Below are 16,582 nucleotides of genomic sequence, written 5' to 3'. Positions count from 1 at the left end.
TTCATTTTATTTACTTGGTGTCCTCTCTCTCTCTCTCTCTCTCTCTCTCTCTCTCTCTCTCTCTCTCTCTCTCTCTCTCTCTCTCTCTCTCTCTCTCTCTCTCTCTCTCTCTCTCTCTCTCTCTCTCTCTCTCTCTCTCTCTCTCTCTCTTCCTTCTTTATTGTATCTTAGGGAGGCTGATATTTGGCTGAAGACCCACACACCCTTGTGGTGACAAAGTATTGGTTCATTTTACATACCTATCCTCCAAGTGGTGACAGTGTTGACTTTTTTTCATAGTGGTGGCTGGGTTTCTTAGAATCGATAGTAAGTGGTATTGAGCTGAGCTCATTTATGGATTAAATCCTGTTATGGGAAACGTGCAAAGTTGCCTGGGTGGTTGGGTAAATTTGCTTTGAGGCTGTCAACAACATGTGTGTATCTGTCACAAACATGTGTGCCTATGATGCTACTTGAGCTTTGGATTGTCTGGCCACCTCTGAGGCTGAGTAATAGTAATGGCATCCATTGGATAAATCTATAAGTATTACCACTCTATATTTAGTAAACCTGTATCTGGATGGCAGTGGTGTGAGAATTGCTGGTTTTGGTGCTGGGACATAGACATGTCTCAGCCTAACTAGTGGCTGGGCACTGGTTGCTGCCAGTACTGTTTATCCAAATCCCGGTTGGCTGGGCTTCCAGGGAACACATTTGTCTCATTTTGGTTCTCTTCTTTTGGAATTAGCTACTGACCAGCAGAACCCTACACCATTAGGATGCATGGTATCAGATTATTGACTGATTGACTGATTGTACTACATTTGTCCAAAATCAATATGGAATAAAAGATAAATAAATAAATAAATTTCATGCTTTCTCTCCCATTTATTTCATCACAGTAAAGTGAAATATGTACTTACATATATACAGTGGAACCTCGATTACCGAATGCCTCCCTTTTCAAACAAATTGATTTTCAAGCAAAATTCTGAACTCATTATTGCTTCGGTTACAGTACCATAATTTGGTTCTGGAACAAAGTTATTAGATTTCAAATATTAAAAGACAACAAAAACTGCCATTTATTACTAATTTGTAATTTCTAAATATTTACTTCGTTTTTATATATCTGGAGGAGAGACACAAGGTGTAAGACAATAATTAAATCTTTGAAATAAGGTAAATGTGATCTCGTTGAAAAGCCTTGATATAAACAGTTTTTGGCACTCACAAGTAATCCTGTGGCTCTCTTGATGACCCCCAACACCATCATTACTGCACAACTGCATTTTTCCAGTAGCTCTTCCCAACAGCATATATAGTTATGAAAAGAAATTTGGTTGTTCAAAATCACATTTTTTTCCTCATTTCATTTACATAATCTTAAAACCTATTACTATTAACCCCTTCATCACACAAATGTCAGATATGGCCTCAGAAAGTATAGCAAAAATTCACACACAGCATTGGAAAGAGAAAGCCCAAACCTAGAAGATTGGCTTGGTTATGCACAGCATGTCACCTTGTAGCATGGTTTACTCTTGAGAAGGATTTTAGATATAATTTATTTACAAACCTAAATAAAGTTATTGTTGATATATTATTTCTTTGTTTTTGCAGGAAATTGAGGAGTGCATTAGAAAACTTCATGAGCGAAAAGAAAAGGAATTACTGAAGTCTTTAGATGAAGAAAAGCAGTGAAAATTACATGTATATTGAAAGAGAAACTTGTAAAATAGCAAGAACAAGTGATAAGAATAAGAACAATTGTGAATACTTCAGTATAGTAATGAACTTGTAAATATGCAGAAAATCTATGTAAATTTTGCTCTGTACATACATTTGTAAAGATAGTTGCATATGACATAAAGGTGGTATTCTCCTTTTGAACAAAGTAAGTAAGAAAGCTATTTAGTACTAACTTGCTTTATGACTGGTATAAGTACATAAACATGAATATAATGAGGTGCCTAGAGCCAGAATGATGTAAGTGCTGTGAACCAGGAGCAGAAAAAACAATTAAAATTTTACAATGTTCAGAATGAATCTCCTCAGTGTATTGAGAGAGGAAGCTGAGTTTGGTATCAAAATGTTCATTGATGCATGTGGTCTACAATCAACATAATGAAATTAAAATATCATTTAAGACAAATGGATGGTGATGAGTTTCTCCAGACTAATTCTGATAAAAGTATCACACAAGAACATTAAATTGTATCAGGTGCCCACCCACTGTTTATTTCCATTATTCTATCTTTTTTTTTTTATTCTCCTGTATTCTGATGACATTAAAAATAATTAATAAAGATATTATTTAATGATTTGTTAATTTTATTGAGCAAAAGTGTAAGCAACATAAGCAATTTCCTAATCTGATGTGACTTGCAGGATTGGTCACTCATTGTCTGGGTATCTCATGGTGTTATGGGGAGGGAGCTACTTCACTCTGGTACCAACCTCTGATGGATTTGCCTCAAGTGCTGCTAGAATGTTTTGTAGATAGTTTCACTTGGATGGATTTTTTTTACCTTAATGCAGGGTCCATCCTGATGTTCTCTCTGTCTTCTGTCATACTAGAATGGTGGATGAAGACAGTGGAATAAAAATATTAGTTTTAGCTGAGATGTTGCTTATGTTACGCTGGCTCTGGGTGCCTCATATACCTTGTGACAGGAATGTGAAGTTGTCTTGATTTGGTAGCTTAAACAGCACCTGACAGCAGCACTGATAAACTGGGGCAAGTTGATCTTGATATATGTGAAGATGTTTAGCCACTAAGTCTTTAAATGTGTGTGTATATATATTATTTATTTATTTATTTATTTATTTATGTTTCCCTTCCATTTTTTGGTATAGCCAGTCCTTGTGGGAGTTCAAGGAAAAAAGTACCAAAGTATTTAGATAAAGAATATTTATTATAGAAGATATGCCTCAACTGTAACAGTTTAGAAGGTTTAACATAGTGAGTATTACTTTTTACATGAGTAGCATATCTGCAACTTATTTCTGTAAATCTTTAATCACATCATGTATTTGCAAACATGACTTAATTTACTCTTTGGTTTCAGACTGTAAAGAAGCAAGAACACCATGCAGGGTTATGGAGTCATTGTTAAACTGGTGACTGGAGCAAATGAAGACCTTAGCTGCTCTGGGATGTATCTGGGGCATGGCATAGTTCTCACTCATGGCATACTGTTTGTTGACCTCTTCAAGGACAAAAAGGCTCAACCACTCATTGAACAGCTGTCAACAAAAGGTTACTGTGCAAGGATGAAACAAGAACCCAATGTCCTGGATTCCATTTTAAAGAATGTTCAGTCAAAAATTGAAGTTATTTTGCCTTCCAAAGAGCATGTAAAAGAGGTGGCTGGTATTAATTATGATTTCTGTGCATCCTCTGGGACAAAGAATGATCCACTGTATCAGACTGGCATACAAAGTCAGAGTAAAGATTATGTGCCACACAGTGATTCAAGTGGTTTCCTATCTGCTGCAGCTCACATTGACAGAATTATTGTCCAGTCTGGTGTATATGAATGTCTGGACAGTCTCATGCCAGCTTCACAGGGCTGGAAATTACTGGAGGAAAACCAAAATGACATAACTCCTGACCTGGAAAGACTAATTATGTCTTCATTTGTCTTGTTAACTCTGTCTGGAAATGATTGGACAAATGAAGAACCAGACAACATTGTGATCACAGCAACCAAGGAAATTATGTCATCATTCATTCCTGTTCAAAAGGGTAACTTTGTTTATGTTGAGAGCTCCCCTTTTGGCTCTACTTCCCCAAGCATGTTTCTAAATTCTCTGAGTCATGGCATCATCTGCAATACAGGTCCTGAAGGTCAGGAGGTTCTGCTTACTGATGCCAGATGCATCACAGGCTCTGAAGGTGCTCCAGTATTTGTGGTAGTAAGTGGACAGAGACGGCCATGTGCTTTAGTTATAAGTCCGTTTTGCTGGCAAAAAGGTGAATGGATGGGCTTAACCCTCCTGGCATCTCTGGGTCCTGTGCTGCAGACATTTCTCCAATCCCATACTTCATCAGCACTGCTACTGCCGAAGAACCTTTCCACACAAAAGAGCAACCACCCCACCAATATTGCAGCAGTAGCAGTTGAGTCCCAGTCAAGGAATGGAGTCATTGACAGAAATTTTATGGAAGGTAATTGCAATAATTAGTTGATTCTTTAAACATACTGTATATAAAATTCAAGTAAATATATGAATGGATGTGTGGCCCCATTCAATAGGATAATGAATTTGAAATGTAAAGATAGGATTAAATACAAGACTCTTGTGGCCAACTCTTGTGGGGAATTGGCATGAACTGGACTTGGGTTTTGAATACATTATTTTGTATTTGTTTAAAGTACAGTTATATTATAATATCGTGAATATGATATGAAATGCTTGTACAAGTACAAGCATTTCGTGTTATACTTGATTTTTGAGTCCAAGTATGAGTACTTTGTCCTGTACTCAAGTTAAGTACAAATCATATTTTTATAGACACTTTCTTCCAATAGCATATTGTTGTGTGTGTGTGTGTGTGTGTTATAGTATATGTCCTCATAATATAGATAGTGAAACTAATATGGCTTGTAATATGGATAGTGAAAATACTGGTAGTAGATCACAAGACTTTTTAACTTGTTATTGCCCCCATCTCCCCCACACAAGCTAACAACAGCCACAAAGTTTAAAGATTTTGGAATAAAACATTGTCAGACTTTATACATGGAAAGTTTAATGTAAGTCTTGTTTGATGCCTGATGACACTGGATTGCTCTGCTTCTCTTAATGAAGCAGCCTGCCAGTTCAGGAAGCATTTGAATTTTCATATTTACACCAAGTTGCTAAAAAATTGTAGAAGTGGGAATTACAGTGGCTGCACCTTATGTGACCTCACTGACACCAACCTAGGTCACCTGGCCTCCTCAAGGACAGACTTTCATTACACTTCATCTGTCAAATACTGCACTGCAATTTGAATATTTTTTTGGAGTGTTGTACTATAAAGTACTTTAAAATTGTTAAGTACTTTGAGTACAAGTACACATATACTCAGACCAAAACTTGGTATGTACAGGCACCATATATATATATATATATATATATATATATATATATATATATATATATATATATATATATATATATATATATATATATATATATATATATATATATATATATATATAAACAAAAGAAAATCCTCTTCATATGACAGCCATTTTCGTGATGACTCAACAAACTTGCCTCTTGAAGTGCATGTGTACAGGGCAGTGAGTAAAAGTGGACCTGAAATAATTTTATTGGAAATGTAGATTGGTTATTTGCCATGTCTTAAAAATTAAACTTTCACAGGACCTCTGAATGACATGAGCAAAAGTGTTGTTTGTATCAAGTGTGGGAAAGGCTGGGGCAGTGGAGTGGTGATATCTGCTTCACCAGGCATTATCCTGACCTGTGCTCATGTTACCTACAAGGCCATTGATAAAGTAAGTAGAGAAAAGTTTTATCAGAAGGAAATCACCCTGTTGCTTAAGGATCAGTGACTTGTTTTGTACTGTTTTTCCTTTAAGAATGTTATGTTCAGTTTATATAAATTTACAGCAACCATATATTTGCTACTACTGATATGTAACTGTGTCACCTCAGGTAGGTGAGTGTATAGTTAGTGCATCCAGAGCTTAAGGTAGGGAATGCTGCAGTCATATTAATATGATTACTAGAAATTTGCAAGGATTTGGTCCCTAGTTTCTTGTATTTCATACAATAAAAGTCACATGGTTTGGTAGTGATTGACAAATATATGTACTCAGTACATATGTCTCTATGACTCAAAATCTAAGTAAAGTCTTTATTTGCCTAAAAACATAAACACACTATGATGAATAACACATTTATATGACAATATTTCTTATAATGAATATCACATTTGTATGGCAAGGCAGATTTCTTTGAGTTTTTTCTTTTCTTTTTTTCTTTATTAAGGAGCTTCTTTGATTAAAATAATCAAGAATCCTATGGATACATATTTGCAGTATGGGTACCGGAAGTCATAAACCAAAGTTTTATACAATACTTCTGTCAATATACGTTACCAAAGTCAGTACAATATATAATTTTAATCACTATTGACATTAAGCATATACAGTACTTGTTTACTTAATTATAGATGTTAAATTCTTATCTACCAACTTTCTGACACATAATACCAAGCAAGACTTCCTGAGTATGAAACAGGGCCTATATTCTACACAGTGCTTTTGGTCACCCATAGCTAAGCATCATAGCTAAAAGAATTTATGACCATCATTCTTATGTTGTGACTGGGTGAACCCTGTCATAGCATTTTATGACCAATAATAGGAGTTTATGGACAACCAATAGAGTTTATGACAGCATTATGTCTGAAATGCACCATTGAATTGCTTTGACTGAGAGACTTAGCTATGATGGTTTGTAGAATACAGACCTAGATCTTTAACCAGCTGCTGTGCTTGGTTGGGAAGGGAAGTAAACCGTATCATTGTATTGCATGTTGTAAAAAAAATAAATAAATAAATAAAGTAGAAAATAAAAATAATTATAATAACAGTAAATAATTTGAATGAATGGTGGGATGGAATCAGAAATTATGTAGAAAGCAGGGTTTTGTCAAAGAACCTATGGATCTCACAAATACTTAGGAGTGGCACAATTCTTTTTTAAATTGCCATACATGATAGAGAGCAGGCCTTCCACAAATGGAAACTCCTAAGTGACAGAGAAATTGTTTTTCCTAGTTTTGGAAAACCTCTATAATATTAAGAGGGACTGAAAATTAGCTTGCCTTTTGTTACTGTAGCCTTGACAGAAGATTTGGACATGTACCTGATTGCAGCAAATATATGCAGGGTCCCTGATGCCCTGACACCAACACCTTCACCTGCTGGTGCAAGGGACACCTGCTGTAATTGATGATATTGATGGATAAAAAATGAACAGATTTTAACAATTTACTATCCTCAAACTTTCTTTTCTATATTTAGAAGAGTTTTTGGGACCCATAGGCTAGTTGTACATTTTCTAATGACCAGTCCAGTGGTGTCAGAGAAGTTTTTGTAGGTTTTAAACTTATATTTGCTTATTTATTTATTTGTTTGTTTGTTTGTTTGTTTGTTTGTTTGTTTATTTATTTGAATTATTTTTCTATACTGAAAAATTGTAAAAAATCTGGTTTCTAAAAATTCAGCAAAATCTTAGGGCTGGCTTTAAGATATTAAAGGAAAAACTGACTGGCATGCAACTCTATTCTTACATCACAGAATATGCTAGCCCTTAGAAAAAAACTAGACTGGAATATAAGAAGAATCTTTGCCTGTTTTCAGAAAGTTACAGTGGTGCTGTCAGATGACAGAAGAATACAGGGCACTGTAATCCATCAGACACAACCTCTCATCATGTCTCAAGGAGATCAAAGAACCCTACCAGCAAGATACAGTATGTGGGACTTGGCTGTGGTAGTCACTCACTCTCCCCTCTGCCCTGCACTGCCACTGCCTCTTGCTACAAGTCTTCCACCTCAAGGTGACTCTCATACTCAACAAACCTGTATCTCATCATGTATTTAGAATCATACAATAATGAAGTTAAATATTTCATTAATAAATTAAATAAGAAATATGAATGTAGGATAAACTGTAGGGAAATTGATGAACAGATAAATTATCTCAGGTAGAAGGAATTTGAATATTGGAAGTAAGCTACTTGAGAGTATGGAATAATGACACTTTATGTAGTAATTATTTTTAATTTCCATTAATAAAAAGGCATGGATTGTAGAGCTGCTAAATGGATTACATATCCTGTGATTTTGTAAGAAGAATGGAAGGATCAGAAAGGAATAAGTGGTATGCACAATGTAAATTCGTATCTTTATTCAAAGAACAAGTGTGCTTGATGTAACAGCCATTTAGTTTTCAGAGTTGGACATATTATATTTTTTCTCTTCGACTCACACTTTTTAGTCTCTTTTGAACAGGTTTCCTCACAGATGGAGTAATATGATCTTATAGTGGCCCAGAAAAAATTTTACTGCACATTGTGTCCTTTCCAAACTTTTTATGTCTCCAGTACAGGTCACCCATCACTACTGTGGCATCATTAGAACCTGTAAGGTGCCATATTAGTGATTTTGTTGGATTAGAGGGGTTAGGTTACAATACACTTAATCCAACAGTTAACCTTTATTATACCCCTTAAATCAGCACGAGTTTAATAGATAAGGCTGTACTGATACCACTTTTTCTGCTGATATTGATAGTGATACTTCATTTCTGGCCAATACCAATAGCATTAGTACTAGCAATGCTGTTAGCAAAGAAACTGGACTTTTTTTTTTTCTGTTCATGTCATAAACTGTTGAAGAGTCATTGCTGCATAATTCATACAAGCTTTGCAGACACTCTGCTGTTGAATTTTTCAGAAGTTCAACCTTATCTTTTATGGATAATGTACACTGTGCATTACACAACAAGAAACATTTCATTTATTAACTGGAGCCATGGCTGGAGCTAAAACTAAGTAAATTTAATAATAAATGGAGAAAACAAATTGAAATGGCTTTGCTGATTATGCAGCAAGTACAGCAACTTTAATAAATAGTAGTGACAGCATGTTGGTGCAGCAACCTGGGAAATTTGAAATTACATTAGCTAAAATTGGTGCCAGATTAGTGACTGCTGGATTAGTGATGGTCAACCTGTACTTGCAATGTTACTGCCATTCACATGTAATTCTTCCATATAATGCTATCATTAAAGTTTGGTATGGATGCATAGCTACTGCATATTTGATTCATTCACATATTTGTTTGACATGTATTAAGACATTTTTGGGGGGAGGAGCAGTCAATAATTTGCAAGCTTTTTTCCCATAATTTTTGTTTTTTTGGCCAGTCTTTACTCATTTCACCATCCACTTCTGTCTCTTACTATCAATCTGCTAATTTTTCATAATCCATCAATATATTACTTAACTGTCTTAAGATGTTCCTCCTTATATTCCCAGCACATCCTTGTCCACTCTGACTACACAGACTGCCATTTCTTTATATTTCTGTGGAGCCATACTTGTACTCCCCAGTTCATTGCCATTTCTTTATATTTCTGTTGAGCCATACTTATATTACCCAGTTCAGTATTGTCACCCCAAATTTTTGGATAGAATCTGTCAGGCATCATCCATGTCTAGGTCATGGGGTGTTACAGCTTGTATAACACTGCCATCATATATGGGATTTATTTACTACTTAATAAGTATTCTGTTTCTTGTTCTTTCACTGTATTTTGATCACCTTATCCTCTGTTTGGGTCTGTCTCTTACTTTTTCATCACTGGTTCCACTATCTTTGCTCATTATGCTTTCCAAATATAAGAGGGTATTGGATATTTTAAATAATTTTGTAACTGAATTTATTTCCAACAGGTGTTGGTGTAGTTATGGCAGGATATGGGATGTTCCCCTCCCAGATCCTCTCTACTCCAACCTTCTCAAGAGGGGTGATCTCAAAGGTGGTCACTCTTCCCTCCTCATTGCTTCATTTACCATCAAGTGAAACCAGTGATGGTGGATCCAATGAAGGGCATACTCATGGTGCAAGTGACAGTGATAACAATTTTATTGCCAGTGACACTTCAAAAATAAGAACAACCATCATTATCAAGAGAGATCCTAATAGTAGTGATAATTTGTCACATTATTTGATGAAGCTGGGTAGAACTCCATCTGGTACCTCCAGCAAAAGTGTTCCAGTACCTGTGGTCATGCAAACAACCTGTTCTGTATATGCAGGAGCCAGTGGAGGTCCAGTTGTTACTCTTCATCCTTCATACGGTGAGTGTTTGCTTAGTTATGGTAATTTTCATCTTCATTATTCAGTCTTACAGCAGAGATATGAACATTTTTTTTAAGAATTTCAATTAATGAACTTAGGGAATGATAGAATGAGAAAGCAGGAGAGAAGGCAATGTCATATGCAGTGAAAATGAAGTATTTGAGGTTTATGTATGATATAACACAGTTTTTAGTGAAAATGAAGAAGTATGAAGGAAAACAAATGCTGCAAGAGATGATCAAGAATAGCTAGGAATTCTTTGGGCTTGCAGAGATAATGAAAGATGAACAGTTGGTGAAAAGAGATAAATAGATCTGATATGAGAGATGTAAGACTAAGGGCATGACCACAAATAGAATGGGTGAACAGAGAAAAGAGATTGTTAGATGCATGACCATCTGTGAAGTAGAATGGAAGACAGTTGTGAGTATATAAAAGTTGCCATAATCATGAGGGCTTCAACTGGAGGTTCTCCTACATTTAATTAGATCAGCTAATTATGCCAGATGAGGAAAAAGAGATGGGTTTATTATAGAATAATAGAGGTAAACCATCTTGGCTGTCAGACTTCACTGTAAAGAAACAGAGTTTGCCAGGCAACTGATCCTCGTGCACTGTGGGTAATGAGGATCAGTCCTTCTCCTTGAGACCTAAAGCTTAAGATATGAGAGAATAGCTGTGAGTGTGATGAAAATGTGAATTTAGGGAGAAAAGTTAAGGAGTGAGGGGTCCACCATTGTTATTATTATTTTTTTTTTGCTTCATGTTGTCAGGACTGCAAGTGGTGGGTCTTGTGGTTTGTAATATGCAGGACTCTAACAGAGTCACCTTTCCTCACGTCAACTTGGCCATCCCCATCCCTTCCATTGCCACCATTCTGAACACCTTTTTGAAGACTAAAGGTAAGAGTACTCTCTCTCTCTCTCTCTCTCTCTCTCTCTCTCTCTCTCTCTCTCTCTCTCTCTCTCTCTCTCTCTCTCTCTCTCTCATGGGTTAATATTTTGCTTTCTTCTAGAAACTAGTATAGACTTGTATAGTTCATAATTCAAGCTATAGATTTACATGTTTAAGTGCTTCTTTTTTTTTGTTGTTGTGGCATTCACCTCAGTCACTTTTTTTTTTTTTTCTGCAGTTCTATGATTTCAACTACAGCATTTATAATACTATAACAAGCATCTGTTTGAACCACAATGTGAAATACAATATCTTTTAATGCATCATGGAAACATTGCTGATTATGAGTTTCTTGTAAATGCCTTTTATTTCCTCGGTCATATACGCCACACATTTGCAACCATGGAATTTTCATATCCTTTTTCTAGATTCATGGTGTCCATTTCTTCATCTGACCTGATCAACTAATTTATCCAAATGTGGGAGAACCTGTTGAAGCTGTCATGACTGTTTTACTTAAACGTTCACAACTGTCTTCCATTTGTCCTTATGACATGCAACTACTCAGATGTTCTTGTGCCTAATACTTTCTTCTTGCTCTCCACCCACTCTGTTTATGATCTTGCCCTTAGCCTTACACTTCTCACATCAGATCCAGTTATTTTTCTCTATTTTTTTTTGTCTTCCATTCTCTTTAAGTTCACTCTATTGTAACATTCCCTTCTCTTTTCTTTATACATTCTCAGTAAGATAACTAGAATATTTTGTCACATCCTCAAATCTATTTTCTTCCTCCATTCTTATCTTTATGAAATTATTTAGCTAACTTATATTGAATTTTCTCTCTCTCTCTCTCTCTCTCTCTCTCTCTCTCTCTCTCTCTCTCTCTCTCTCTCTCTCTCTCTCTCTCTCTCTCTCTCTCTCTCTCTCTCTCAGACAAAACAGTACTACAGTATCTTGATGTTGAGTGTGCAGCAGCTTCGCACGTGTGGGGACTGACTGACACCTCCCGCTCCCACTTGTAGTAAACACTTTACCTGGTTACTGCTGTAAGTACATTGTTTATTCATTGAAAACTGTTTTGTACATAAGTAACTACTTCTATAACCTCTTTCATGTAATGAGTTGACTTGCATATAACAATATCATTGGACCCTTACCAATATTTGTATATAAAGTTTCAAATTCAATATAAAAAATCTGTAGTATGTGGTTCTAATCAGCTGCCACCTTGGCCAAGTGTATGGTATCACTAGTATCCACCTTCCCCTCTTCTGCTTTCTTACCTCATTCTCTGTGGTTGGCAAAGATATTTGCTGTAGAAGTGTTAAAGAAAGCAAGAGCTCATTGAGACTTGGGTAAGAAAAGTGAATGAAAACACAAATAGCTAGTATCAGATATTCAAACAAATGCCGTGAACTTGATGGTTATGATAAAAATGAAAGAAGAGAGTAAGCACTAGTGATAATGATAGAAATGATAGAAGAGAGTGAGCATTGGTGATAATATAGAGAATCTTTTCAGTAACATTCCTGATGACATTTCTCCATTTCTTGGGAAGAAAAGAGTGCAAGTGAAAAATAAAACTCAGAAAAGCATTACAAGAGGCACTGGAAAGTGAGAGAAGGGAAAAAGGTGATTGTGATGGTGGTAATAACAAGGAAGAGGAAGGAGGAATGGCCTTCTGTTCCATCTTGGATATCACCTTTTGCTTTGAGTTAATTCATATTACTTATTCTACATTATGTGCTATATACATAGTGCCATGTATAATTATGTTATTGAAATTAATTATAATAACTTGAGTAATGAGTGGAATCAGAGCCAAAATAAAGAGATCAGTCCAATTTTCTACAATTAGTTTTCCCCATATGGCTATGTATCTGATGAGTGATTTGTTGTACACACTTGTTGGGTGCAAGGTCTTCAGAAACCACAGGGATGATTACAACTGCAAAATTAGTGAGCTTAGAATAGAGGATAGATTTTGTCATGTCTATGATAAATCCCTTTTCTCATATTAGATGCAGTTATTTTTTCCACCAGTTACTCATACTTCCATTCTTGTTAAGCTCACAACATTATAACATTCCTTTTATGTTTAACTTAACTTTACCAATTATACAAGCATTTGAAACAGTCACAAGTTAGGCACCAATGTTGTGAGGAATCACTGACTCAGCACCCTTGCTCATGTGTGTGGAATTAAAAAGTTACCTAAATTCTCATGATCTTCACAGTGGACTGTTGGGTTGGCTGTCAGTCCTTATCAAGTGAAAATCTCTCAAAAAAATAAACAAACAAAAACTTCAAGAAGTGTGTCCTGACTTGAGAGGTCACACCAGCTTCAAAGGCAAGATCATAACAAGTCACTGTCATAATGCTGCTGAAAAATTTTCCTTGACCAATGCCTAATTATTTGGAATAACTTACAGGTTAGTAAGATGCACTGCATTTATAGAATAGGGTATGCTATAATGAACATGATTCGTTCCAGTGTAGTGTTTGTTTATGGCAAATGTGCATTATGGCAACTGAAGACTCTATGAGAAAAATTTATTGGTTCCAGGGAACCAGAAAGTAATATAAGAAAATCCACAATTAAAAAAAATCATTAAAATGAACACATTTGCAATACTAAATTTGAGATAACACAACAAATATTTACAGTACTCTCCTGAATTTCACACCTAGTCCTAAATTCTTACTGTCCTGAATTTTACACATTATCACTGAGTTTTGTGTTGCTTTGACAAGTGTAGGTCACATTTACCCACTGTTGGCAGTACACGTATACACACAGTAAATCTCACCTAAGTCGGAGCCCATCTCTCTCTCTCTCTCTCTCTCTCTCTCTCTCTCTCTCTCTCTCTCTCTCTCTCTGTGTGTGTGTGTGTGTGTGTGTGTGTGTGTGTGTGTGTGTGTGTGTGTGTGAAAGTAAGAACAGTCTCAAGGACTGCTAAATAGAATGAGACTGAGAATGAAAATAGAATTATGTATATAAGAGTGAGAGTGAGAAATGATGAAGCAAAAATGACAAACTTAATGGAGAGAGAGAGAGAGAGAGAGAGAGAGAGAGAGAGAGAGAGAGAGAGAGAGAGAGAGAGAGAGAGAGAGAGAGAGAGAGAGAGAGAGAGAGAGAGACTCTGCTTGTTCCTTATCTCTGACAGATAAGGGGGAGGGAAGTTTGAGACAAGATGATAGAGATAGAGATGAACAATGATGAATAGATGATAGAGATAGAGATGAAAAGAGATAGGAAAGAAAAAAAGGGAGGAAGGGACAGGTGGCAGATAGGTGAGCAGCAGCTTGCACAGCTGGTGAGTTAGTTTTGCAAGGTTTAGTTTGTTATTTCAATTGAAATTTTAAAATTTAAGTGCCAGAACAAATGGCAAGTTTGTCTTGCTAATTTTGGTTAATAATTCTGTTTAAACTTTTATTAAAATTCCAGTGCTCACACTAGTGGTGAGTTTGTCTAGGCAGTTTTGGTTTATCATTCTGATCAAATATTTATTAAAATTTTGGCTTGTTATTGCAGTTGTACGTTATAACAACCATGCATGGTCACATACCCTACTGTATGTTCATAAATATTATATTAGTCAAAACCATTTATCATACACATTTACTCCAGGTGCATCATTTACTAACATCACAGCATTCACAAAGATCTATGAAGGTGACAAAAGTGCACATATTGATGCATAGGCACATATGAAGCTGTAAATCATCTTTTAACTACTATCACAATAGTCTTACAGCACTACTCCCTAAGAACAAGAAATGCATTAGTTGTGTTCACATCTTGCTTCACACTACACAAAAATAAAGCTGAAGTATCCATTCTACTTATAATAACCTCATATTGCTTTTATTATGTGCATAACATCCTTTACCATGGTGACAAACATCCTACACTATTCTTCAGGGAAGGCTGATGTGCACTCACTAACACAAGTTAAACGATATTTGTCACTTTCACTGTGCCAAGTCCACTGACCTGTTCACCATTAGTCAGGGAAGATGGCTGTTATAAATAAATAAATAAATAAATAAATAAATAAATAAATAATAAAAAAAAAATATATATATATATATATATATATATATATATATATATATATATATATATATATATATATATATATATATATATATATATATATATATATATATATATATATATATATATATATTATTTCATCATTAATTAGGCAACAGTATATTTCTATCATTAGCCTGGTATATTGATAAATAGATTATGTAAGTAAATAGTGAGGTTATCCTTATTAAGAGAATACACCTGTCTCATATGTTCCCTTTCTTTTTTTCCATCTCTGTATTTTCCTCTCTATTTCGTTCCACCTCCCAAAGCAGTTGCATATATTGCACCTGCTGGTACACATAACCCTTGAAAGCAAATTAAGTATCTTATAAGGGACAAACATTAACTAGGATTAATTATTTAACATATGTTTTGGGGACTTGATCTGCCATCCTGATAACACCCTTTCACTGTACATTATAAATTTATATGATATACTATAAATTTTTTAAAAATAAAATTTTTTATCTATACTTCATGTACATGATGAAAATATTGCTCTTTTTGAAGTTTAAAGAATTTTAAAAAGTAAATGATATTTGTAGAACTATGGAAACAAAATACTATTTTGTTCATTACACACATTGTACATTTATCTACAATATCCATTGCTACATGTAAAATTCAGTCTTAAATTATCATATTTCCTGACCTATGATGCACAGTGCTTTACTAAAAAGTTTTACATAAAAAACGCAACCCGTGCAATATATGGCAAAGTAACATATTTGCTATTGAGGGAGGAATGCAGGAAGATAGAATATTGGAGTATACAAGAGGCAAGTGAAGGAATTAGAGCATACAAGAAAGGAATGTGTGGACAGGAAAAAAAGTGGACACTCCACCATCACAGATATCCCCCCTTGGGGAAGTTCTTAGGAACAGGTATTATATACGAGTATAAATGAATATATAAAGCAGAGGAAATTTCTTTGAATGACCACATGAAAATACAAACAAAGGACAAATAGCCAGTGTATTCATTGTTGCTAGTGATAATGTCCATAAAACTATGCCAGTTCAATCTATGTACACAGCTGTTGCCAGCTGAATCCATTTCATTTTGGTCCTGTGTGCAGTGTTCACTCTTGCATTACTTACTATTGGCTTCACCTGACCATGTTTCCATACCTCAGCTGTTGCCTCAAGCAATGACAATGAGACAGACACAGACAGACAGAGTAATTTTCAGGTCACCATTAACAATTATGCTTGGAGAGTCACAAGTCGCATCAAAACTTACATGCTTATTGGAGAAGTTGAGTGCATTTGATTTTGGTACTACATGCGCTGGCACAGTTTTTGAAGTATTAAATGTTGCATCCAAGACCATAACACTCTGCCACACCCCTTATATATGAATTTTCTTTTTATTTTCCCTTCATAATCAGAGCAAGAATTACATGCTAGTGTACAGGATACACCAGGAAATATGGTACTAAACATAGTTATACCCCACTCATCTATATAATCTTTTATGTTGATACAGACATAGTATAAATACATGAGGTCCCATGCAGAGAACTGCGGTAGTTATAGTTTTAAATGAAAGAACTTGCGATCAGATGGTACAACTTAAATATCAATAATTAAATGATTTTTATAGCTGAAACCATCTTTAAAACAATCTTGGAAAAACAGATAAATGAAAATTACTCATTATTAAAGTAAAAATAGTAAAAGTTCTTATGAGGGATTTATATCCAAAC

At 35.2% G+C, this 16,582-nt stretch overlaps 1 protein-coding gene across 4 annotated transcripts in view; it reads left to right on the top strand.

The window, feature by feature from the left end:
* Positions 1–12,615, top strand: part of LOC135090635 (uncharacterized) — a 14,745-nt gene extending 2,130 nt beyond the window's left edge. The window contains exons 2-9 of one of the 4 annotated variants that reach the window (XM_063987597.1): positions 1,603–1,876; positions 3,051–4,153; positions 5,359–5,492; positions 7,368–7,566; positions 9,466–9,873; positions 10,648–10,776; positions 11,705–11,817; positions 12,293–12,615. In XM_063987597.1, coding sequence (XP_063843667.1) covers positions 3,073–4,153; positions 5,359–5,492; positions 7,368–7,566; positions 9,466–9,873; positions 10,648–10,776; positions 11,705–11,793 — 2,040 coding nt within the window. In that variant the 5' untranslated portion in view covers positions 1,603–1,876; positions 3,051–3,072 and the 3' untranslated portion in view covers positions 11,794–11,817; positions 12,293–12,615. Of the gene's footprint in view, positions 1–1,602; positions 1,877–3,050; positions 4,154–5,358; positions 5,493–7,367; positions 7,567–9,465; positions 9,874–10,647; positions 10,777–11,704 lie in introns of all 4 variants that reach the window. The other 3 variants (XM_063987602.1, XM_063987580.1, XM_063987590.1) reach the window with 3 other exon arrangements.
* Positions 12,616–16,582: the final 3,967 nt, after the last annotated feature.

Source organism: Scylla paramamosain, chromosome 3, assembly GCF_035594125.1.
Source record: "Scylla paramamosain isolate STU-SP2022 chromosome 3, ASM3559412v1, whole genome shotgun sequence".
In the NCBI taxonomy this organism is placed as follows: Eukaryota; Metazoa; Arthropoda; class Malacostraca; order Decapoda; family Portunidae; genus Scylla; species Scylla paramamosain.
The sequence above is the reverse complement of the archived record's forward strand: the minus strand, read 5'-3'. Positions and strand labels throughout refer to the sequence as shown.